Source organism: Crotalus tigris, unplaced genomic scaffold, assembly GCF_016545835.1.
Source record: "Crotalus tigris isolate CLP2741 ecotype Arizona unplaced genomic scaffold, ASM1654583v1 scf7180000018371.15429387391:27106975, whole genome shotgun sequence".
Lineage (NCBI taxonomy): Eukaryota > Metazoa > Chordata > Lepidosauria > Squamata > Viperidae > Crotalus > Crotalus tigris.
In genome coordinates, this window is record NW_024096970.1 from 21,971,300 (window position 1) to 21,994,924 (window position 23,625).

A 23,625-nucleotide genomic window follows, 5' to 3' on the forward strand; every position below is an offset into this window, starting at 1 on the left:
AAAAAGAGAGTGGCTGTTGGTCAGGGCATTAACAGCAAGGTAAGCGTGGAGCCGTTTAATATTGACGAAGGTAACAGCAGTGGAAAAGACATGACGGTGTCGGAAGTTGCTAGTGGAGCCCAAACTAAGTCTCCTGAAGAAGAACCACAACGGGTAAGCAAACGCAACGGGAAGATGAATCGTGGATTGTTTAGTGGCAGAGGCAGCTTTAAGTCGACTTGGTTTTTTCCATGATTGCTCTTGCGAGGTTTCCTCTGGCTGCGTTAGCCACACCCTTGGAGACCAGCTGTGTGAAATGCATCATAGCTGATGCCATTAATTAGAGAAATCCACGGTAGCTGGTAAAATGACATGTTTCACCAACTATAAAATTGGATCTAGTTAATGCAAGTGGTATTATTATTAATAGTAGTAGTAACCCTAGCTGAATTTGGGGCCTTATTCTGAAGTCCTCGAATTACAACAGTTCATTTAGTGACCATTTGAAGTTACAATGGCATTGAAAAAAGTGATTTATGACCATTTTTCAGTTACAACCGTTGCAGCATCACCATGATCACATGATCAAAATTCAGACACTTGGCAACTGGCTTGAATTTATGATGGTGGCAGTGTCCCAAAGTCATGTGATCCCTTTTGCAACCTTCTGACAAGCAAAGTCAATGGGAAAGCCAGATTCACTTAAGAACCATGATACTAACTTAATTGCAGTGATTCACTTAACAACTGTGGCAAGTAAAGTCGTAAAATGGAGCAAAACTAACTTAACAAATGTCTCACCTAGCCACAGAAATTTTGGGCTCAGTTGTGGTCGTAGGTCGAGGGCTACCTGTATGCATATATAGAAGTGGTAGCATTAAAGAGAATGTGATATCAAAGTAGATTACCTTGCAGGACAGTAGTAATTAATCAAATCAATGCCCAGTTGAACCATTTGATAATCAGTATATTTGAGTATAAGCATCTTTTCTAAAGTTGTTCCTCTACTTTATATTTTGGTTTTACTGTTTTGTTTTGCTTAGGTATTTCCGATTAAAGTGGAGTCAGAATCAGAAGTGGAACTTTGTAGTAACATCACTGGAAATGAGCTACTGGATTTTCTTAAGCCACAGCAAGACCAAATAGCTACTTCAAGTTTATGTGATCGGTTTTATGATTCAGTTCAAGATCTCAAAAGGAAAAACAGAAAAAGTTTGTTAGAATTAGGACTCTTATATCAAGAAAAATTAAAAAATGATCATCACTCATCCATAGAAGACAAGGAACTGGAAGATTTTTTCCATGGCAACAGAAGACTGATACTGCCAACAAAATTCCATAAAGATCTGAGGTAAAATGGGTGGGTTTTTTTCTTTCATGGGATTAACAAATTATACTATACTAGACATCCACTGCTTTGTCATTTCAGAGATAAAAATTCCAGAGATTCTTCCTGGGTTTTTCAATAATTTTTATTAGGGATTATACTGAGCAAATTAAATTTATGCAACTATAAAATAAAAAGATACATTAAATAAGATAAAAACATTAATAGGTGCAGAAAAGGGAAAAAAGATAATAGAACAAGAAAAAAGGACTACTACCCCTTCATCCCCAGCAAATATAATCAATATTAAGAACTTATCAGTGTATCTTAAAACCAAACAGCTCTTTATAATCTTGCCCAAGATACCTCCAAAATCTCATCTCCAAAACCTCATCCCTTCCTGTGAAACAGCAAAAGTCCCCCTAGGGGTTATCAGAAATGATAACGTAAGTATTACAGACTGTATCTATTATACCCACTCTGAAACCTCCTTCCCTTTTAAACTTTCCCCTCTCTATTTTTTTTTCTTCAAATAATCAAAATTCAGTCACTCTAAATATTATTTATAATTAATTAAGCATTACCCCAAATAACCATTGTCATCCAGCCCTAGACAAGAAGTCATTAAAATCCCTCCAAATAACAGCTCATTATTTTAATCTTGGTCAAAGGGATTATTCCAAAGGTGCTTTTTCACAAGAAATTGGACTTTCTTGTTTTTCTTTGAAGACATTTCACTTCTCATCTACGAAGCTTCTTCAGCTCTGACTGAATGGTGGGGAATGGAAGGATTTATACTCCTTACAGACAGCTGGTCATTTGCATTCTTTTAAAGAGTCATTAAGGCCACCTGGAGGTTTATCTGTGTTGTCAGGGTCACCTGAGTAGTGCAAATGGATGTGGAGCGTTCTTGGAACTGCTGAAAGGTCTGTGCTGTAGACTGGAGTTAGATGATATAGTATCCCTCCCCCTCTGTTGAGAGAGGGTTGTTCAGTTTTGACATAGATGGCCTCTTTGACCCCTCTTTCAAATCAGCGGTCCTCTCTGTCCAAAATATGGACTTCGCTGTCTTTGAAAGAGTGGCTTTTGTCTTTTAAATGCAGATGGACTGCTGATTGGTTTGTTCTCCTATGTTGTGCCATGCGTTTATGAAGTGGTTGTTTTTTTTTCCCAATATACAGATCTGCGCGTGGCTCACTGCATTGTATATAAACAGTATATACAGTTAGCATATGTGCAGATCTAGTGGAAGTTATGGAGTAATGGTATTACATAGGCATATTGAGATACATCTATGACTATATAGTATGTGCCGTTGCATTTTGCATTAGATTAATTGCAGATACTGAGTGATCTTCAAGAGCATCCCTATGTAGAATGCATTTCAGGAATCGATCTGGGAAGTTTAAGTGACTGTAAGCAGGGTCTCTTGTCTAGAAACCATACAATTACAAGATAATATTGTGCAAAAGCCTTGGCCCTATCTGCCATCTGCTTCTCAAGTAGGAATCATGAGTCCTGGAGATGACTGACCTTACCTAAAGTTAATGTTGGAAAATCATTTGATCCAGATCCTATGGGGCAGAAAACACACAGGTAGGTTGAGTCTAAACCTATTCTTCCCCATCCAGACCTCCTCAGCCACCAGAAACTGGAAAAGCACCCAGATATTACTTGGTCTGCCAAAAACAGATATGTGCAACTAATATTGTCAGAATTCTGATGATAGTGGTCCTATGCTAGCAGATTATATTATTAGCAGCTTCAAATAGGTGGTGATGGAAAATGGAGAGACTGAGAGCTAGTTGTCTGATCACGCACATCTTCAATACCTGATTAAATCTTAAAGGAGGAGAACAATTATAATATCACAGTTCCTATTCTTAATTCCCTGAAGATACTACAGTCAATGGTATTGAACATTGAGGAGAAAAGAAGGAACATCTTTCTCCTCTCCAAGCCTGTCACAGATCTACAAAAACATATCTAACTGTCTCAGTGATTTATCCCAGTCTGACAACAGAGGCCCTTGGAAATTATACTTCAATCATCTTCCCTAAAAAGAGAAGGTTGGCTATTGGATGAAAAATGTCCAAGTCTGCTGGATCCAGCAATGATTTTGTGAGGAAGATCCAAGCCACCACCCCTTTAGCAGTTGCAGAACCACCTCTTTTCTCAAAGATGTATGCACCAGCACATGAATCACACATTACTTCCTCCGAGGCCCTGATCAACAAGGGGGATATGGATCTAAAACACATCTGAATCATGTGGTTGTTAAGCGAATCTGGCTTTCCCCATTGACTTGACTTGACAAAAACCAGCTGGGAAGGTTACCAATGGTAATTACATGGTCCTGGGACTGCAGATGTCATAAATACAGATAATCCTCAACTTACGACCACAATTGAGTCCAAACTTTCTGTTGCTAAGTGAGATACTTAAGTGAATTTTGCCCCATTTTATGACCATTCTTGCCACAGTTGTTAAGTGAATCTCTGCAGTTGTTTAATTAGTCACATGGTTCCCTAATAATGATACAATTGGGTGAAAAGGTATGCCTGGCTTATGTATTTCGGGGCATCCATAGAAGCAAGGGAGAATGGGTCTACTGATTTTCATTCACCACTGTTCACCACTATTGTTTTTTGTGATTTGATCTTTTTTTATTAGGTTACGTTTTTTTCTTGATCATGTTGCTTAGTTTCTGTATTGGGTTGGATTTACTGGGATGTATGTTTCTTTGTCTTCCAGTAATTCTTTGGCTTTTGAGCGAATATTTTGTACTGTAATTTGTAAATAAAGTATATTAAATGAAACGTTTAATAAAATCATACACAGCCTTGAAAATATTAATTTACTTAGCTTCATTTATGTAATGTAACTTATCATCTGTGTCTTTCTTAACATTTTTTTAAATTTTATTCTTAGGTGTGGTAACATAAGAAGTTGGAACTCTCTGTCTGATATCACTTTAGGTAGCTCAAAAGAGGAGAAAAATCATTACTCATTTCTTCAGTCTTGTTCAAAACCAAAGAGTGCCTCAGCTATAAGGGTTTCCTCTTTTACCATTCCTCAGCCCTTCCGAATGACCCTTCGAGAAACTCATAAAAAATCTCCATTGCTAAAATCACAGGCATTGCTTGAGAAAGAATCATCTACATACAAAAGACAATTGCAAGAGGTCGCAGAATGTCAAAAACAATTTAGAGCACAACCTGTGCCTGCTCATATCTATCTGCCACTCTACCAGGAAATAATGGAAAAGAATGAAACCCGTAGACAAGCAGAAACTCAAAAGAGAAGGGAGCTACTTCTTTCAATGCAAAAACCCTTCAGCTTTCAGATAAAAGAAGAGAAGAGAAAAGAGGCCGTCAGACAGAAATTTCTGAACATTTTAACTCCAGCTAAGAAAATAGTACCAAAGTTCAGGAAGAAAATCCCCAAGTCCACATTTGAGCCAATGCTTGGGGATAAACTTGAAGGTAAAGATTATATCCTCTAGGGCTAGGCCAGGGGTAGTCAACCTTGGCTCTTTTATGACTCGTGGACTTCAACTCCCAGAATTGAAATCCGTGAGTCATAAAAGAGCCAAGGTTGACTGCCCCTGATCTAGGCAACGATTCATTTTTGACTTTTTCTAACATAGTAATGGTTGTTAATATTTCCCTTCGTTTGTGAAAGGGAAATAACTGCCACATTAATCTGATGTTGAACTCTTGTCTCTTTTATTCAATCACAATTCAAAGATTTGTCCAATGTAAAAGCAAGTAAATTCATCAAATGTACTGGGGAAAGCAAAACACTTTATTCAACAACACAGTATATACAAATTGGCTGTATGTTTCACACAGGAGCTTTCTATTATACAACTTTAATATTTTGGATTTTTAGTTTACCTGGAGAAAAATTTTGTGGTTGCAAAGTGTCAACACTGATTTGATGGCACATAAACATTTTGTTGTTCATGAGTTAAAGATGTGTATTCTGTTGTTATTTAAATGCCTCATTATACTGTCTATTAGCTTTCTCCATCAGAAGCCTCTCTAAAATTCCTAGCTAGCTGCTTATACTGTTTGGTATAGTTTCCAGATGGCAAAACAAATATATTGAGAAGGATTGTTGTACTTTAACATTTTCCATTGTGCAATTTTATGTAAATTGTCATAGGATGAATGTTCATTATTTTTTTCTTTTAATCCCTAGAAGCTGAACTCTTAAGAAAAATCTGTATTCAATTGAGAGCCAAGGAATTATTGGAAAAGTCCTGGGCCCCCAATGAGCTTGACAATAAACAAAGGGATACAAAATCCCAAATTGCCTCCAAAAATAGGGAACAAAAGTTGAGCTTTCTGCAAAACAACTTTAGTTTTAAGCCAAGAATTAATATTTCAGTGCCTGATTTTGAAGAACTTTACTGGGCATTTCAGAGAAAAATACTAACCAAACAAGAAATTAAAGAAGCAACTTCTAATAAACCATTCAGACTGAGAACATCAAATCTCAGCTGCAGACATAAAATGTGTGACAAGATGACGGTAAAGGAATTGCTTTAACCTCTTTGTATTTCTACATGTGCAAATATACTGTATCTTCAACATAAACAATTATTTTCTATCAACAGTGAGAATGTTTTAGTTAAACATATATCTATTGTAGAACATAGTAAGAACAGACATAACAATATCAGTTTATTTTTGAGGTCCAATACTAATTTAATTTCAAATAGAAAAGGATCCCTCAGATCATTTTGGACAGCTGAATACATTTGGACACTGTGTTTTTGCAATATGTCTTCTGTAGGCTTCCCGGTTCACAAAATGGCTGCCATGGTGGGCATAGCACTGATTTAATTGAATGTTCATTTTTTGGAAAACAGACAGGCAGATTTCTAATGTGGAATGGTTAGCCTGGCGGATCCTAAAAGAGAAATATGCCAGCATGTTGATGTTCCTAATGTGCCACACTGGAACTCTTAACATAAAAATATTTGTATGGTTGAGAGAATTGAATTGAAAAGAAGAGGCTATAAAGACACTTACTTCCACTATAGTCAGAACAATCGTAAGATTGGAGGAGAAACCTCAGTGTTGGTAGCTGACATTATCCGGTGTCAAAAGTTTTGATAGTTGAACAACGTTTATTATATAGCTTTGAGCTAGTGTAGCTTGAAACCGGGAGGTGTGTCAGACAAACATCATGGCCTAAATGCTATGGCTATTTGTCCTCTATGATATGTCTTGCTCTTAGCTTTTTTAGTGGCAAAGCACTGTCAGTGAGACAGCCATAGTGTTTAATTAGCATAATCCGCAAGGAATTCCCAAGACAAAAACAAAGGCTTCAGAAATGCCTTTGCTGGAGAGTTTAGTATTGTACCCGAATTCATTTTGGACTGAGCCCGTTGTTTTTATAAATTCTATTATTAATGCAGGTTGTCCTCAACCTATGACCATCATTGAGCCCAAAATTTATGTTGTAAAATAAGAAATTTGTTAAGTGAGTTTTGCCCCACTTTACGACTTTTCACACCACATTTGTTAAGTGAATCGCTGCAGTTCTTAAATTAGTAACACGGTTGTTAAATGAATTGGTTTCCTCATTGACTTAGCTTGTGAGAAAGTCGCACAAGGGGACCACATGACTCCGAGACACTGCAACCGTCATAAATGTGAGTCAGCCTTCAAGCATCTGAATGTAAATCACTTGACCACGGGGATGCTGCAACGGTCATAAGTGTGAAAAATGGTCACAAGTAATTTTTTTCAGTGTCGTTGTAACTTTGAACAGTCACTAAATGAACTGTTGTAAGTTGAGGACAATTTGTATTTTGTATTTGTATTTTACTTTCATTTTTGGCCTGTGGGACACAGCTTCTGAACTGTTGAAAGGTTTTAAAATAAATTATTAAACTAAAAGTGAGTACATAATTATCAATGCTTCCAAGTTATATCAGTAGGACTAGCCAGAATATTTTGCATTAAAAAAAATTATTTTTGAAACTTGGGTAAAAAGCATTTGATGAATGTTTTCTGTGTGGTAATGATGGTATATTTTGGAATTTTGCAGGATGTATCAATACATATATTAACAGAGCATATATTAACAAGGCTTTTGCAAGTTAGTAAAATGTTACATACTCATGCGGTGGAAATTAAAAAAAAACTAGCCAAAAGTATTATTGCTTTCAGGATTTTCAGCAACCTTCTAAGGCACCAATACAAAGAAGTCTGTCTTTTACTCATCTTTCATCCCTCTCTACCAATACACTTCCAATATATATTACAGATGCAGTGAGAAAGAGGGCAGTTGCTATTAAGTAAGTAATGACATTTTTATAAACTGTTGAAAAATACATGTATTTATGGTAATATTTTATCATAAAATGACATAACCTTTCTTAGCTTCATCATAGCTTCATTTGGAATTGGAGAAAATAAGATAAAATGATTTGAATGCTGCCCAAATAGAAATGCTATGGTTTACACTGACTTCTTTCCCTTTGTCTCCTTAGCTCCAATCCAAATCAATATCTGATGAAGATTATCTTTGAAAACATATTCTATATTACATGAAAAAAACCTAAGAATTAAAGAATGGTATCAAGCACATTACAGGGAGGCTTTAAAAGTTTTTATAAAGGTTTAATTATAAAAAATTATCAGATTTTATTTCATTGTTTTTGTATATTTACAATTTCATTTTGAAATAAATAAAGATAGTCCTTACAATTTCATTTTGAAATAAATAAAGGTAGTCCTTGACTTACCAGCACAATTGGAATATTTCTGCTTGTAAATCATTACAGTAGTAAGTTGAAGCACCCATTTAACCAGACCCGATTTTACAACATTTTTTGCAAAGGGTATTAAGCAAATTGTTATAATTGTTAACCCACAGCTGTTTAAGCAAATGCAGTGGTCATGTGCAAACCTGTTTTGAATGGGCAGGTTTTTGCTGGAAACCAGGAGAAAAATGTTATGAATTATGTTCATGTGGCCACAGGGCGCTACAACCAGTCATAAATGCAAGACAATTGCCAAGTACCCAAAATGAAGTCATGTGACAGTGGGGTATGTGTATTTGTGGTATAACATTTTTGATGGCCAGATATACTGAGCCTGTTATAATTTTGAATAGTTATTAAGTAACTGGCATTAGTCAAAAGTTATATGTTCTATTGGCCACATCTGTATTTATAGATTCCTCCAAGAAAATAAGAAATACAAGGAGAATGAAGGAGCTCGCTGGGCAGAGCTACAAAGAAAAAAATGTCAAGCAATGCATAAATCAGTGATTTGTCGAGCAAAAGCTATGGATCCACATAAAAGTTTGGAAGAGACACACAAAGAAAAAGTGAAGCAAAACTGGTCAGCATTATAAATTTACCAAGTAATACTTAGAGCAAAGTATTTAAATATAGATTACTTTGTATTGTTTATTTTTATATGTTTGTGTGTTTATACACGAGTGTTTATTTAGATAGATTGGCTTTCAAAATATAGCAATCATACAAATATTGTTAATTTATACTTTAATTATTTAGTTTGTATTTACAGGCTGCTTTTGCACAATTCCCAAAATTTACATTCAAACAAAATATATTAAAATTACATTGTATTAGAACAACATTAACTTACAAGATCAGACTAAAAAGATATGTTAAATCCTTGACCAATAGAGACCAATCTTATTTTTGGAGGTAAAGTATTCTATATTCTGGGAATTATGCAGGACAAAGCTTTTTTTTCATATATGAACAATAATTTGGATATTTCAGACAGTAAATTTAATTCTTGTTTCAGGCAAAATGGTCAAAAAAGAACAAGAGAATATAAGAAAGAACTAGAAGAGATGAAGATGCGTGTGAAGAACAGACCTTACCTATTTGAACAAGTCACAACAGTAAATGTTTTGCAATTGAGTTTTCAAAAATTACCTCAAACATATTATTTAAAATGTATTTTATAAATGTTCACCTATCTTATTTTAGAGAGTTTACCTAAGAACTTTATTTTTGATTATTATTATTAATAATAAAGAGAAAAGTATTTTAAGATATCTCTTTTTATTCCAAAGCATAGTGCCTGTCAAGGAGCACAGAAGCTTTTTAGAGACACTTTGCAGCAGTTTGGGTTGAATGAAGAGTTTGTGAGAAAGAAGGGGAGAGAAGCCACTGACACAGAAAAGCAACAGCAGTTTGAATCAAAAAGGTATGAAAGGAAACAATATGTCTGTACTAAAAATATATGTAGTGAGGTTGATGCCACCGAAAGACTAATGAATGTAGTGAAACCATGATTCAGAGACCCATACGCAGCCTCAGGAGATGTCAACATCTACTAGCATATTTCTGCCTCTGGTTTATGAAACCAGATATGCCATATATCAGAGGTGGCGAACCTATGGCACATGTTCCAGAGGGGGCACTCAGAGCCTTCTCTGTGAGCATGTGTGCTGTCGCCCCAGCCCTGCCTCCCCCTGCAGTCCCCTGATCAGCAGCCCCCCGGAGAGTCACCCCCGGGCGTGGCCCGCGTGAGCAGTGCAGCCAAGGACTTGGCAGCCAGGCAGCGGGACAAGACTCTGCCCTCATACCCCATCCCATGGAGATGATGCTGTGGGGCACGGGCGGAGGGCGTGGCTGCCATGGTGCTGCTGGGCCACCTGGGCAATCTGCGGCAGGCTGTGAAGGCAGTGGGTGGCCCTGCAGGCGGGTGAGGTGGCGGGGTGGGGACAGAGCGGGCGGGGGCGGTTTTCAGGCACTTGGTCTTTAAAAGGTTCACCATTACTGCCATATATCTTTCAAGATATATTCAACCCTCTTATCTCTTCAACAGGTCTGCAAAATTGGTAAGCTACACTGACATAATCATTTACTTTCTCCAGTACAGGAGATGGATAATCCATGGATGGGTTTTCTCTGTCTGCCTGCTCTTGAGACCAAGTAGCCAAAGCTTGACACGCCCCCACTTCCTGTGGAGTCCATTCTTAACTTGGTCTCTGCTCGGAGAAGACTCGTTTTGGCGTGGCTCTCAGCTTATCAGGTTAGACAAGAAATCCATTGATTGATTATCCCTTGATAATTGGCTTCCCCTTCCCAAAAAAATATTTTCCACCTATAGGAATTTAACCACAAAATTTTCTGGGGATCAGTCCTGATCTCAAACCTAAAATTAAAAAGGGGATTGGTGGGGAGGGAAATTTCCCCACAGATATCAGCCAGCCCCAGGGCTCTGGGGGGTGAAAAGGGGGGGAAGAAGGCATCAGCAGAGACTACTTGCTGAACCTTTTCCCCAACCACTAAGTTTTCCTTGGGATCATCCCTGATCCTATATTAAAATTGAAAAAGGGGGTGTGGGGGGGGAAAAACTCCCCACGGATCCCAGTCAGCCCCAGGGCTCTGGAGGTGGAAAAGGGGGGGAAAAAAAGGCATCAGCAGAGACCACTTGCTGAGCTTTTCTCCCCAACCTTCCAAGGGATTTTTTCCTCAAATTGGGGGAAAAAATAACAATCTCCAGGTCCGGATTCAAACTTGAATTCGGATCATCGGAGATTCCCTAGCAGCCCAGGGCAACCGCGGGCGCCATTTTAGTTGCCGTTTTCAGACAACAAAGGCAATCCCTGGCTGGGATTACCTTAAAACGTCACAGCGTGCCAAATTTAAATCCCCGGGCACAAGCAGCTTCTGGGAGGCTGCGGAGCTTATCTTCAGAGGGAAACGAAGCACAGGAAGGGAGTAAGCCAACCAAGAAACGGAGGCTAGAGAACCCTCCTGGGATCTGCAAAGCCCTTTTTCAGGGAGAAACGAGCTGTGGCTGCCATCTCTTGCCAGAGAAAGGCAAACCAAGCTTAAGGAAGCTCTACATCATATCTGGAATCACTGATAGAGGCGGAATAGGAGCACACAACCAGCGCTCCACCCCCGATACACACATATAATAATAGGACAAAATATAATAATAATAAAAATAGATACATAAATTTTAAAAATAATAATAATAATAATAATTAAAAAAAATTTTTTTTTAAAGCTAAAAATTAAGCGACTGCAGGGCCAACAGGCCTAAAGACAGAACACACAATATTATCATCATCACCATTATTGTTGTTGTTGTTATTATTATTATTATTTTACTATTATTGTTGTTCCTATTATTAGTATAATAGTAATAGTATTAATAAGAATAAATTCCGCTCTAGGTGACCGCCATTTGATACCTGCTGTGTATTAAGTCAGGCCTACAGACCCTTTTGAGGTCGCCACTGATATTTTTTGCCTCCCTTTTCCTTTTTCTACTGGTGCACGGTGCCTGGTCACCTAAGGCCTCCGGGCGGAACCCAAAGAGTGGTTCCAAACGTGCCTTCGGTACCTCCCTCAGCTACCGTGACCTTAGCCCAGAGAGAATATTTTTGTTGTGGTCGGGTGATCAGGGGAACAGTCCTGGTACTTGTTCCAATTTCGCTCCCGCCAATACTTGCCTGCCTGAGCGTCTTCTCAGTTTTTCTGGGACTGCTCAAGCGGAATGGAGGGACCCTCGTTGCCTCAATCCATGAGCACGACCCCTCCACCTCCCAATTACGGCTGCAACACACCTTCTGACCAGAAGGCGGCAGGCAAGTGCAAAGCGAAGACAAAACACTCGCTCAAGAGGCCCTCCAAGTTGGCGGAAAAGCAAGCCAGCCGTAGGCACCAGGCCCTGGAGAAGGAGTTCTCCAGAGCGCAGAGGCAGGCCCAATTGGAATTGGTTCAAATAGCGGCCACCGAGATGGAATTACCATTGGGTCCATCCACATCAACCCAGAGCGCGTGGTCCATTCCAGGAACACCGCAACCACTGGACCCGCCATCTACATCAGCCCAACAAACAACCACGGCGGCAGGCACAACCACTGAGTCCAACTCTCCACCTGCGGTCACCACACCCAAAGGTAATGACATAGGGGACATCTGGGCAGATGGACGGCTAGAGGCCCTATTAACCAAAGTGGTGGACCGAGCCCTAGCACAGCGCTCCGCCCACCACGACCAGGGGCCCTCCATCTCAGCCATGCCACACTCGGAACTCCCCTCAGAGTCCTCAGGCATTCAGGAACCCGTCTCCCCGGCCCAGTCCTCCATGAGTGGTTATTCTTCACCACAAGAGGAGGATCAACCTGGGATCTCTATGTCAGAGGATGAGGAACTTCCCCCTGAGCCCCCCTCAGGGGGATTATTTAATCCCAACCGCTTCCTCACGATACTACGCAAGGCCACAGCCATTGCGGACATGGGGACGGATCAGTTTTCTCAGCCGCAAGCGACACCGGCCACCACATCCAGACCCGTATTCGTAGAAAAGGTGACAACGCAACACCATATACCTTGCCCCGCCATTTTCCTGAAAGGGATCAAGAAGCCATGGGACTCTCCCGCTTCCTTCCCATCAGTGAGTGGTACGGACAAAAAATTATACAGCACTGCCACAGACCTCAATGAGGCCTTAGAAATTCCTAAAGTAGATGAAGCCTGGACCCCCTTGGTCTCCCAGACAGCCATGGCTGGGGACCTAGTGGAGGCCCTTAAGGCAGATGACAAAAAGTGGGAACAAGCCTTTCGCAAAACCCACCAGACAGCGGCATGGGCCATCAAAGCAGCCACCTCGGCCTCCTTTTTTGTCCGGGCCACCCTCATCTGGTTGCAACAACTACAAACCATAGTTCCTATGGAGGACATACGAACACACCAGGACCTGGCTAAGATGGTAGCAGCCACGGAATACGCTGCAGACGCAACGTTCCAATCGGCCATTTTTTCATCCAGATCCATAGCATCCAACATAATTGCCAGGAGAATGCTATGGCTAAAACACTGGCAAGCTGACACCAAGGCTAAGTGGTGGCTAGCGACCGCCCCTTACTCAAGCAACGGTCTGTTTGGGGAGGCCTTGGACCCCTATCTTGTAGAGAACAAAGACAAGCGGAAGGTCATGGCACACTTGAACAAAAGGTCAGACAAACGTACCACACCTTACTTTCGTAGGCAGTCCTTTCGTCAACCGACAACCACGCCTATCAGTCAGGCACCCAAGCCATTCACTCCCAGGCAGAACAAACCGTACGGCCGCCCCTACGACAGACCGGGGTTCCAGCCCAGACAACAAAACCAGTCGAGACGACCCTTTCGTGGAACGGGTCGTCCGTACCGGAAGACAAAATGACTCCTACATAGACCTACCCATTGGAGGAAGACTAGCTCACTTCTTCCACCAGTGGGAGCAGACCTCCACGGACAACTGGGTACTACAAACCATCCAGTCCGGGCTGTCCCTGGAGTTCCTGGTCACACCCCCAGACCGACTCATCAACTGCTCGGTCTCCAGGAACCCCACCAAACGCAAACTCATGCAGGAGGCCATCCAACACCTGTTGGACATTCAAGCAATAGAACCGGTCCCAGCGGAATACAGAGGCAGAGGATTTTACTCCATCCTCTTTGTGGTTCCAAAGACTTCAGGAGGATGGAGGGCAATCCTGGACCTAAAAAACCTCAACCGCTACATCACATACAAAAAATTCAAGATGCAATCCCTTCAGTCCATCCCGGGAAGCATCAGAGAAGGAGACTTCCTGGCATCGATAGACCTCACGGAAGCCTACCTTCACATCCCCATCCACCCAAACCACCGCCGGTTCCTACGTTTCTGTTACGGGGGAAAACACTTCCAATACAGAGCTCTCCCCTTCGGTCTATCTTCGGCACCCAGGGTATTTACCAAGATACTAGCAGCGGTAGCCGCCAAACTGAGAAAAATCCCAATACGCGTCCAATGTTACCTAGACGACATACTAATCCAAGCAACATCCCTACAGACAGCTCAGGCGGACGTAAGGACCGTCATTCGCGTCCTCCAATTACACGGATTCTCAGTAAACTTTCAGAAGAGCCAGACAGTTCCCTCGTCCAGGCTGCTGCATCTGGGGGCCATGATAGACACAACCAACTGTATGGTCTATCTCTCCCAAGACCGGGTGGCCGGCATCAGGGAACTGGCTCGCTGGGTTCACAGGCAACGTTCAGTTCCGATACTAACACTTTCCCAATTATTGGGCAAGATGGTATCGGCCATAGCCATTGTACCCTGGGCCAGGCTCCACCTACGGGAACTACAGTGGTTTCTGCTCCCGTACCAACGGCAGAACACCAGCACATCCAACCACCTAGTCAGGGTCACGGCACAAATCCGCAGGGCGCTACGCTGGTGGTGCTCTCGGGCCGTGACCAAGGGGTCACCCTTCAAGGAACCAGTCAGAGTTACCATCACTACAGACGCCAGTCTGTATGGTTGGGGAGCCCATCTGGACTCCCGGTTTGTACAGGGACGTTGGTCCGCCACGGATCTGAGAAACAACATCAACTGGCTAGAACTCAGGGCTATCCACCTAGCCTTGCAACAATTCAAAGACAGAATCAGAGGCCACCACGTTCTAGTCCTAACAGACAACGTAGCAGCCAAGGCGCACATCAATCGGCAGGGGGGGACCAGATCAAAAACCCTGATGACAGAGTCACGACTCCTATTCAGCTGGGTAGAGCCCAATCTGAAGTCACTAAAAGCGGAACACATATCGGGGGTCAACAACCAGCAAGCGGACTTCCTAAGCCGCACCACAGTGGACCCTTCGGAGTGGGGGCTACACCCGAACTTGTTCCTAGACATCTCCCGCAAGTTCGGGTACCCGATCCTCGATCTGTTCGCATCATCAGACAATGCCCAGCTCCCCAGATTTTACTCTCGTTACTTCAACCCGCGAGCAGAGGGGACGGACGCTCTGAGAACTCAGTGGCCTCAGGGTCTGCTTTATGCCTTTCCCCCACTACCACTCATACCGGCGGTCATCCGAAAGCTGATTCAGGAGCGGGCAGAAGTGATCCTAGTAGCACCATATTGGCCACAGAGACCGTGGTTCGCCGACCTGATGAACCTGTCTCACTGACATAATCATTTACTTTCTGTTTATTGGAAATAGATATGGAAAAAGGGAAATAACAAGAGAACCTAGAGAACTGTCTCCCTCCTATCTTGCCAGCAACAAAAGAATAAATAAATTAGCAGTTCCTCCAGTATAACATTTGATGATCTTAGAACTGCCCCATAAGCACTTGATATAGTTTTCTTCCCTATCATAAACCTCTGACTTTAGGTAAAAGGAGAAAGTGACTAATTCACAGACTGTTGAAAGGATAAGATGGGAAAACTATATGCTACCCTGACTTCTTAGAAAGAATTCATATGTGCTAATTTTACCACTATGATTATCACTTTAGTATTTTTACTGACAATAATGTAATGAGTGCTTTTAATCAACAGAAATCATAAATTCAAGAAAGGTACTGAGGCTGACATCATAAAAAAACTATCCCAGGAGGGACTAAAAAGACTGGAATTAAAATAGAAACAACTGATAGAAGTCTCCATTTGCTTTCAGCATATTGTTTTAATCAAACCGAGGACTAATTTCTGTAGAACTGAAGCTAAATTGTATATTTTAATTATATATATAATTATATTAGAATATGTGACTTTGAAGTATTCTAGTTAGCAATATGACTTCAGGCAGTTTTAAATTTGGTTAATGCTAGATTTTTGAGATCTTGCTTAAACGAAGATTGCCCAAGAAAATGAAAGGAGTTGTATATACATCAGTCAACTCAATCAGTTTGAACCAGAGAACACATCTGAAAGTTAGACACTATCATTGATAAGGCTAGTGACAAAATGCTCATTTCCCATAAGCCAACTGATGCCTAATAACCGAAATAACAATGAACTCAAAGTAATCTCTAACATGCAGACAACTGGGAAAAGTGATCCTTCTAGGAAACATCACTACTTTATTTCTTCTAGGAGCTCTTCTCATGTTTATGATTTACAAATACCTTTTTGAAAAACTTTGCACAGACCTTTTAGATGAGTTAGTTTCAAAAAATGACCAAATTTTTCTAGAACTGCAGTAAGTTCACCTTTCAACCAAAAGACCTAGATGCAATCTAAAAATTGCAGTTAATTTAACCTGATCCAAATAAATCTGCTGTCTCTTCTTGTTTTACAGGAAGACAAAAATTGCTTAATGTAGATTCAAAGGCTTTAGTATCAAGACAGAAAACCTAAATGTAAAGTCTGATTCAAAGTACAGTCTTGTGCACTTGGTCTTTAGCCAAGAACACTGCACTAAATAATTGTACTGCATTCCACTTTTTCCCCCTTTTTGAGGCATACTAAGTATTTATTAATTGGATAAGAATTTAGGGACCACGGAGTGCTTCTCTTAAATGCTGTTTTTTGAGTCAGTGTATTTATTTCAAATTAATTTTAATGTTCCATTAGTCTTTGGCCTAGTCCAAGAGCAATGTAACATAATACAGCCAAAGTTCCATTCTTTGCTTCCACCATATATATTCTTGCTAGACTAAAGCCTTACTACCCTACCCTAATGATATACTGTGAGAAATATTAGGGAGTAGCTATCCTATATCTCTTCCCAGGATCCAGCTCTGAACTGTGCTGTCTCTTGCTTCATCCCCCCCCCCTACTTTGAATGTACGCCCTTCTTCCTGGAAACCTGCTGTTAATGTAGTCTGTCATATAGTTCAAGTGTTTTATACTGCATATAACTGCATTGTGTTTTTAAAACTGTTACTCATTTTGAACCTCTGTGTAATGCAAAGTGTATTTGAAAAGCCACCAAATAAATACACAATCATATCGAGAATGGAAATCTGTAGTTTATTTACAACAGAATGCTACTGAATAATTTCTATCTTTGATTTTTTTAAAATGAAAAATCTATTAAACCTAATAATTAGAAATTAAAATATCACAGCAAGAAGCAAGTGTGACCTAAGCAATCCTCTGAATAGTATGAGATCTTCAGTTTGGACCAAAAGCAATGTTAGTGAACATATCCACACAAAGCACGGGAATGCAAAAATTCCAATGAAAGAGTACCACCAATTGCCCCTATAAATAAGAAGCAAAACCAGAGCTGCAACATCTTGGTGCAGAATTTATTACTAGCTAAAAGATATTTCTCCAAGAACAAGCCAAAATAATGTTGAGCTTATGGTCACTTCAAAAAAGAAAAAAAAATCTGGCTTTAAACTAGGTACAAGAACTTTATCTCATGGCTTTGGACACCAGGTTAAATATTAACTCCATAATTAATAGCAGCTGTTCCATCCTCCCTTAGAAAACAAAGTTTTTTTGTTTTTTTAAACTAACTGAAGCAAAACCATAGTCCAGGCCTCTGCTCCACCATGTCATAGGAAGTACACTGGAGACACTGCACAAATTCCAGGAATTTAAATGTCAAACAACTTGAGCATCAGAAAAGCCTCTTCTTTAGCTTCATACAGTATCATATATTCAATGTCACAGATTTGCTGTTCTTCTGTAACTGTAAAATAAATGCATTCATTTTACTTCTTAGTACTTGTAGCACAGATTTCAAATAATACTGAATAATTTTATCTCATACTTTTAAAATTAAACAATTTATCAATATAGAAAATATGAAACAATAGGCTTAGTCAATCTATGCAACATTTCTTGTTACCCAAGACCAGGATTTTCCAATGTAGTCAATACTGAGTCCTGACAGGCGATGGGGCTACCCATTGTTGCTGTTATTAATTATTTGTAGTATTATTTATTCATAGTACTATTAGTTAAAGTAGTACTTATTATATTATTTTCGTATAATAAATGTTGGGGTTGATTAACAATCTGAAATTTCATGAAGAGTTTGATGACATGAAGAATTTGGGACCCCTGCCCAAAATGAATGTTTGTAAGTTGAAAAGGAGCCAGATGGTCAGATACCACTTTCTTTCCAACACTTTGCACTTCTCTCTGCAGATTTTACTGTGCATTTACCTTCTAAATAACTATTGGAAACCAGTTTTTGGCCAAATTCTCTATCCAAATCTAGAAACTGAGGAAAAATTACTTTATCTAATATAACATATACATTTGTATCAACAATTTTCTAAACAATCTTGGGGAGAGGGAATCAGACATTCTAATAATAATATTTTTTTTTTGCCTTAATTTAAGTAAGTTTATAATGCCGACTCAAAACCACTTTGGGTGGTGCATATATACTAAACCTAAAGCCATCTCAACATAACCCACCTGGAATTAGAGATCCATCCAATAAGCTGAAAGGAAAGCAATAGCTGCTAATGTCATCTTGTAAATACTAGTTATTATAGATCAGATTGCCAAATTAATTTTCCATCTTTGATGAAATGTTGAAAAGGAATGTAGTAATCCTCCAATAAAATTTAAAGTTAATATCTTAAGATAAATATAAGGATTATTATTAAACTGAACCTATCAAATTATTCAGTGAAATTACACCATATTTAGCAATGATGCATTGAACTTACCATGAAGATCCTTTTTCTATAGTGAGAGCAGAGCATTCTAAAATGGGTGTTTCTTCCCCCCCCCCTTTCAGAATTGGGGCTAGAAGATTTCAATCTCAGTTCTTGGAGGAAAATAAAAGATCCCTTCTCCAGTTTAGAGTACAAAGCCAGAAAGGGACTCCACAAAATACTTGAGAAATTAATACAGGAATGTTACATTAGACTCCATATAGAATGCAAATATTGACAACTCCCTCTTTTTTTGGTGGACCGAACATCATGTCTTTGCGATAGGGACATTCATAGTAATTCTGATGTGGATTTCCCTACAATAAAATCAGCACCTTCTAAAGTGGAATACTCACTGCTTTTTTTCTAAAAAAAAAAAAAAAAAATGTGCCGGAACTCACACGTCATACAACCTGCCTTGCCTACCCTGCAAGGTTCCATCCAAAAAAGGTGCTGGAACTCCATTCTGGGCGTTCTATGAGAAAAAAAGCCCTGGGAATACTATATATCAAAGCTGTCACTAGGGATAGGATCATGTCCCAGGAAGTAGAATTATTTCCTTTAGTATCTTCCTGCTAAAGAGTGCTTTACTGAGGTGTAAGAGTTACAGGTAGTCTTTGACTTATGACAATTCAGCCCAAAATTTCTGTGGCTAAGTGAGACATTTGTTAAGTGAAATGACACAGTAGTGGGAAGGAGCACCCACTGAAGGGGACAGGAGTAGAAACTCATTGACTGAGTCTATGCAGACAGTCATTTGCCCCCCCCCCCCGCCACATACTAACTGGCTTGTCTAAAACATGACTAGCTGCTGAACAGTCTCTTTCTTCTCCTCTGGCAGAAACATCACGATTTCAGGATGGCTCTAGGCCGTATGCCAGATGTAGAGTGTTATTGTGTCTATTAAGAAGCCAGTTCTTTGAGTCTGCAACATGGTATGGTTGTCCCTCTTTCCCTGTTCAATCAATGGTGACTGGCTTTGCAGGTCATCTAGACCAGTGTTTCTCAACCTTGGCAATTTTAAGGCATGTGGACTTCAACTCCCAGAATTCCACAGCCAGCATTGCTGGCTGTGGAATTCTGGGAGTTGAAGTCCACATGCCTTAAAATTGTCAAGGTTGAGAAACACTGATCTAGACAGAGGTACATAGGGCATTTTTTTCCCCTTAAAGATACTTTATCATGGATTTAAAAGATAGCATCTAATTTGGTGATTCATTTGTTTGAGGGCCAGGATGATGTGCTATCATTTTTCTTTAGAACAATGAAAAATATGGCACAAGAATGGAAGACTAACTCAACCTGTAGGATTTGTTCAATACATGGTCAGAACTAGTTTCTGGACTTCAGTGCCAGCTAATGTCTGATTGCCTTGCAAGTGTTGAAAAATTAGGTGAAATAGTTTCAGGGTGCTGATGAATTTGATTATAAGACAGGACTGTATTTATGAGAGACTTTATTTATTTATGAGACTTATGTATTATACCGCTTTAAGTGCAAGCACTCTCTAAGCGGTGTACACCAGTAAGCAATGTACATATGTATATTTATATTGCCCCCAACAATCTGGGTCCTCATTTTACCTACCCCGGAAGGATGGAAGGCTGAGTCAACCTTGAGCCGGTGAGATTTGAACCGCTGACCTGCTGAACACAGTCAGCTAAAGTGGCCTGGAGTACTGCACTCTAACTGCTGCGCCACCTCGGCTCATATTTTTATCTCTAATCTCAATTAGGCTTTCATCTAGGGCAGGAGTAGGCAACCTTGGTTCTTTTATGACTCGTGGACTTCAACTCCCAGAATTCCTGAGCCAGTTGAAGTCCACGAGTCATAAAAGAGCCATGGTTGCCTACCCCTGATCTAGGGAGTCTCTGAATAGCTTGTCCCACTTGAATGGGCCATATATAAGATTTGGAGACGGAAAGTTGTCTTGTGTAGCCATATTAGCAACCAAGCCTTTGGCTAAGAATTGACCATTGTCCAAATTCACATCAGCCATAAAGGCAATTGCGTTGGCTAATTTATTCAGATCCTGTTTCAGCTATACATGTTCTAGAAGTATGAACTCAAATGGCTGTTTTGTCCAACTGATGACAAATGACAAAAACAAAAAATGAGGGAGGTCCTTGTGGCTGTTTCCTCCTGTTTTCTGTGCTACAAAACCTCCACTTTCCTGTCCTCTAGCTGTTTGAAGGGTTCTTACCTTTAGCATAACTTTGCAAACCAATTCTGCTATGGAGGACTACTTCATGAGGGAAAGTACAGAGTTTGATGAGCAAAGAGAATCTTATTTTTCCTGCATCCTCTCCACTCTTCCCATGGACTTTGTTGAATATTTCAGGGAACTTGGGGAAGGCTACTAGCTACAGCAGGGGTGTCAAACTGTTGGCCCGCGGGCCGGTTGCATCATGCAGAGGCCGCACCCACCCAAGCTCTGGCAATGCAAAAAAAGTTGTGGTATGTCTAACACGTCACATGATATGACGAGTTTGACACCCATGAACTACAGTGTAATGAGGTGTACGAGTAACTGATAGTAAGAGCTGCAACTAAGCCTATGGTTGCGTGTGCGCACGCATACACACACAACTGAATCTAAGGCAGAAATATAATTCAAGAAAATGTCTCAAGTTCGGCCCTCCCTAGTTATCCTATAGATAAATGGAGGGAGGGAACATGAGCATTTAGACTTGTAAGATTCTGTTGCTATAGCCTTATAATAAAAGTAATATTAGTATTCATAACTTTGGTTTTCTAGTCTGGCCTAGCTTGAAGAGGTTCCTAACACACATAACAGTAGATCCACTAGAGGACCAATGGGAGTAGACTGCTTTGGTCTTTTAGGTCTAGGGTCCTGAAGAATTTACCAAGTAGTAGATTTTTGGAATAGACTGGAAGACCCAGGGACTGGCTATTGTCCTCTTCCTTATCTAGGGACAGATTCACTTCCTCTTTCTCATTAGGTCTAAAAGGAAACATTCAGATCAGAAATGGTATTATGGAGAATTTCCCAATTAATGACTTGCCTTTTCTGTCTACAAAAGTAGCCTGGTACTTGCCCCTGAAGCAATCAGAAGACAGATCCTTCAAAGAAGGAGATGCTCGTCCTTTCCCCCAATGTGCATCTCCCACTGTGGGTAAGGGAAATTTCCAAAATGGAGCTTCTTGCCATTTCTGTTCTTCCTGACATGTGAGATCTCAGGTATAGGTCTACTGCACAGAGGCCATGGATTTCCCGGGATTCTCTGAGGATCAAAAATTCATTGGGTCTTTGAAAGGGAATATGGCTTGCCAAAGCTAGTTTTAATGATGTGTTCCCCTTTGGATGGATGACATACCAATTCTTGCTGGCTTTCATACACTCCAGTGCCTATTTTTCACCTTCCTAAAGGACCTGCCAGCTCTTAAAAGTGGGTTGTCCACGGCCAGCGATTCAGGAACAGGGATCTTGCCCTTCTCAGAGAATCATGATGGGGAGGCAGGCGTATGTTATTTGAATTCAAACTGAAAAGGAAAAAAATACTAAAAAAAGGAAAATGTAAAAATAACAGAAATCACTGGCTGAGGTCATCATTGCCATGAATGAAAAATGTAGGCATGCATGCTTTCTGAATCAAGAAAAGATGGAACTGGAAAAGGGAATTCTCCTGTCCCACAGGAACTGAAATTAGAATTTTTTCTAACGTTATTCTTTTGATCAAAGTGGGAAGCACATGTGCACTTTAGAATGGTCTGGTTCCCAAGTAGAAAAACATGCAAATTTCTTACCTTCAATTATAGAAGGAGCAAATGTTTTCTGAAATTAAAGAGGCTAGCACTACGTTTTTTAAAACAGAAACCTTCAGACCTAGGAATTTATTGTAGTAAGGATGACACGCCGTAAGAGTGCCTTGATGTTGACATGGGCATCAGATGATGAGATGGCAAAACCACATCAGAAACATCATGGAGAGAATTTACTGCTGCTTCAGCTAGAACCTCTATAAATCAAGCAGAAAAATAAATGGTACTTTAAAAAAAATTCTCAAAAATTCTGCATGTGCCATGTTAATACAGTGAAGTATAGTTAGAAAGAAAATGTATGAGAGTTCCAGTAAAAAACAGGAACAACATACAACCAGTATACAATTATAACAATTTATTATACAGGCAATGTTTTGCAAGATTTCAATGATCTCTTATGCAATATCATATACAACACGTAACATGTTGATATGCCTGGCCTGTTTTTTTCTTTCGGATCACTGGCAAGGTGTTCTGAATTTAGGAGAAACACTGGCTTTTCTTCTGTCATGGACAGACTCCCAGGTAGGTTTGCAATTCTTTGACATCACCGCCCACCACAGGGAGGATGGACTTATTGGGCTGGTCAGTTCCAGGAAACTAATGGAGTCAAATGGATTTCAGAGAGAACTATGCTCTGAAGGGTCTGCTGAATGGTTTCATCAAAACTCTTGTGGTCTCCTAGGACTTGGAATATCATACCTCAGCAGCCTTTCTTCCCCTGTGGATCCCAGAACTCTCCTGCTTTATTGAGCTTAATGAGATGAAGCAGGAGAAGAGACACTTCTAGCAGACAACAAGTAACAAACCCAAACATGGATTAGATCCACTGTTTGAGCCAACTTATGGTGGTAAGGATAGCAAAATATAAAATACTTCTTGACCCTTATTACATCTGCAGATTGCTCTCCAGCAGCCTTGTTTTGAGTGACTCAGGCTCTCCTAGAAAGGTATAGCTATGAGGTTCAATACAAAGTTGCTGTCAGAAATCTGCCAGATAAAATTGTTCTCTGTTGGAGGTTGGGAGGGGAGGGAGGGAGGGACTGAGTCTTGCAAGATTATCTAGGAAAAATTTGATCATGTTAAGCCCTGAGGAAGTGAACAAGGTTCCCATAGCTATCAG

At 40.2% G+C, this 23,625-nt stretch overlaps 2 protein-coding genes across 4 annotated transcripts in view; one reads left to right on the top strand and one right to left on the bottom strand.

Moving 5' to 3' along the window:
- On the top strand, positions 1-17,053 carry FAM161B (FAM161 centrosomal protein B). Its single transcript, XM_039351769.1, has 9 exons — positions 1-153; positions 1,023-1,330; positions 4,238-4,791; positions 5,513-5,844; positions 7,495-7,622; positions 8,506-8,673; positions 9,109-9,208; positions 9,383-9,516; positions 15,652-17,053. Exons 1-9 carry the CDS (start codon positions 91-93, stop codon positions 15,734-15,736), a joined length of 1,872 nt encoding a protein of 623 aa, XP_039207703.1. The 5' UTR covers positions 1-90; the 3' UTR covers positions 15,737-17,053.
- The window catches only part of ZNF410 (zinc finger protein 410), a 20,338-nt gene continuing 13,759 nt past the window's right edge, over positions 17,047-23,625 (bottom strand). Inside the window, exons 11-13 of one of the 3 annotated variants that reach the window (XM_039351772.1) lie at positions 22,567-22,699; positions 18,475-18,500; positions 17,047-17,737 (exon numbers count right to left, since the gene is read on the bottom strand). In XM_039351772.1, the coding sequence (XP_039207706.1) occupies positions 22,575-22,699 (125 nt within the window). In that variant the 3' untranslated portion in view covers positions 17,047-17,737; positions 18,475-18,500; positions 22,567-22,574. Of the gene's footprint in view, positions 17,738-18,474; positions 18,501-22,487; positions 22,700-23,625 lie in introns of all 3 variants that reach the window. The other 2 variants (XR_005557732.1, XM_039351770.1) reach the window with 2 other exon arrangements.

Coding starts and splice junctions, on each gene's coding strand:
- FAM161B (XM_039351769.1), top strand. CDS start 91: ATGACGGTGTCGGAAGTTGCTAGTGGAGCCCAAACTAAGTCTCCTGAA. Junction 1,331..4,237: donor AAATTCCATAAAGATCTGAG/GTAAAATGGGTG, acceptor TTTTATTCTTAG/GTGTGGTAACATAAGAAGTT. Junction 5,845..7,494: donor AAATGTGTGACAAGATGACG/GTAAAGGAATTG, acceptor TATTGCTTTCAG/GATTTTCAGCAACCTTCTAA.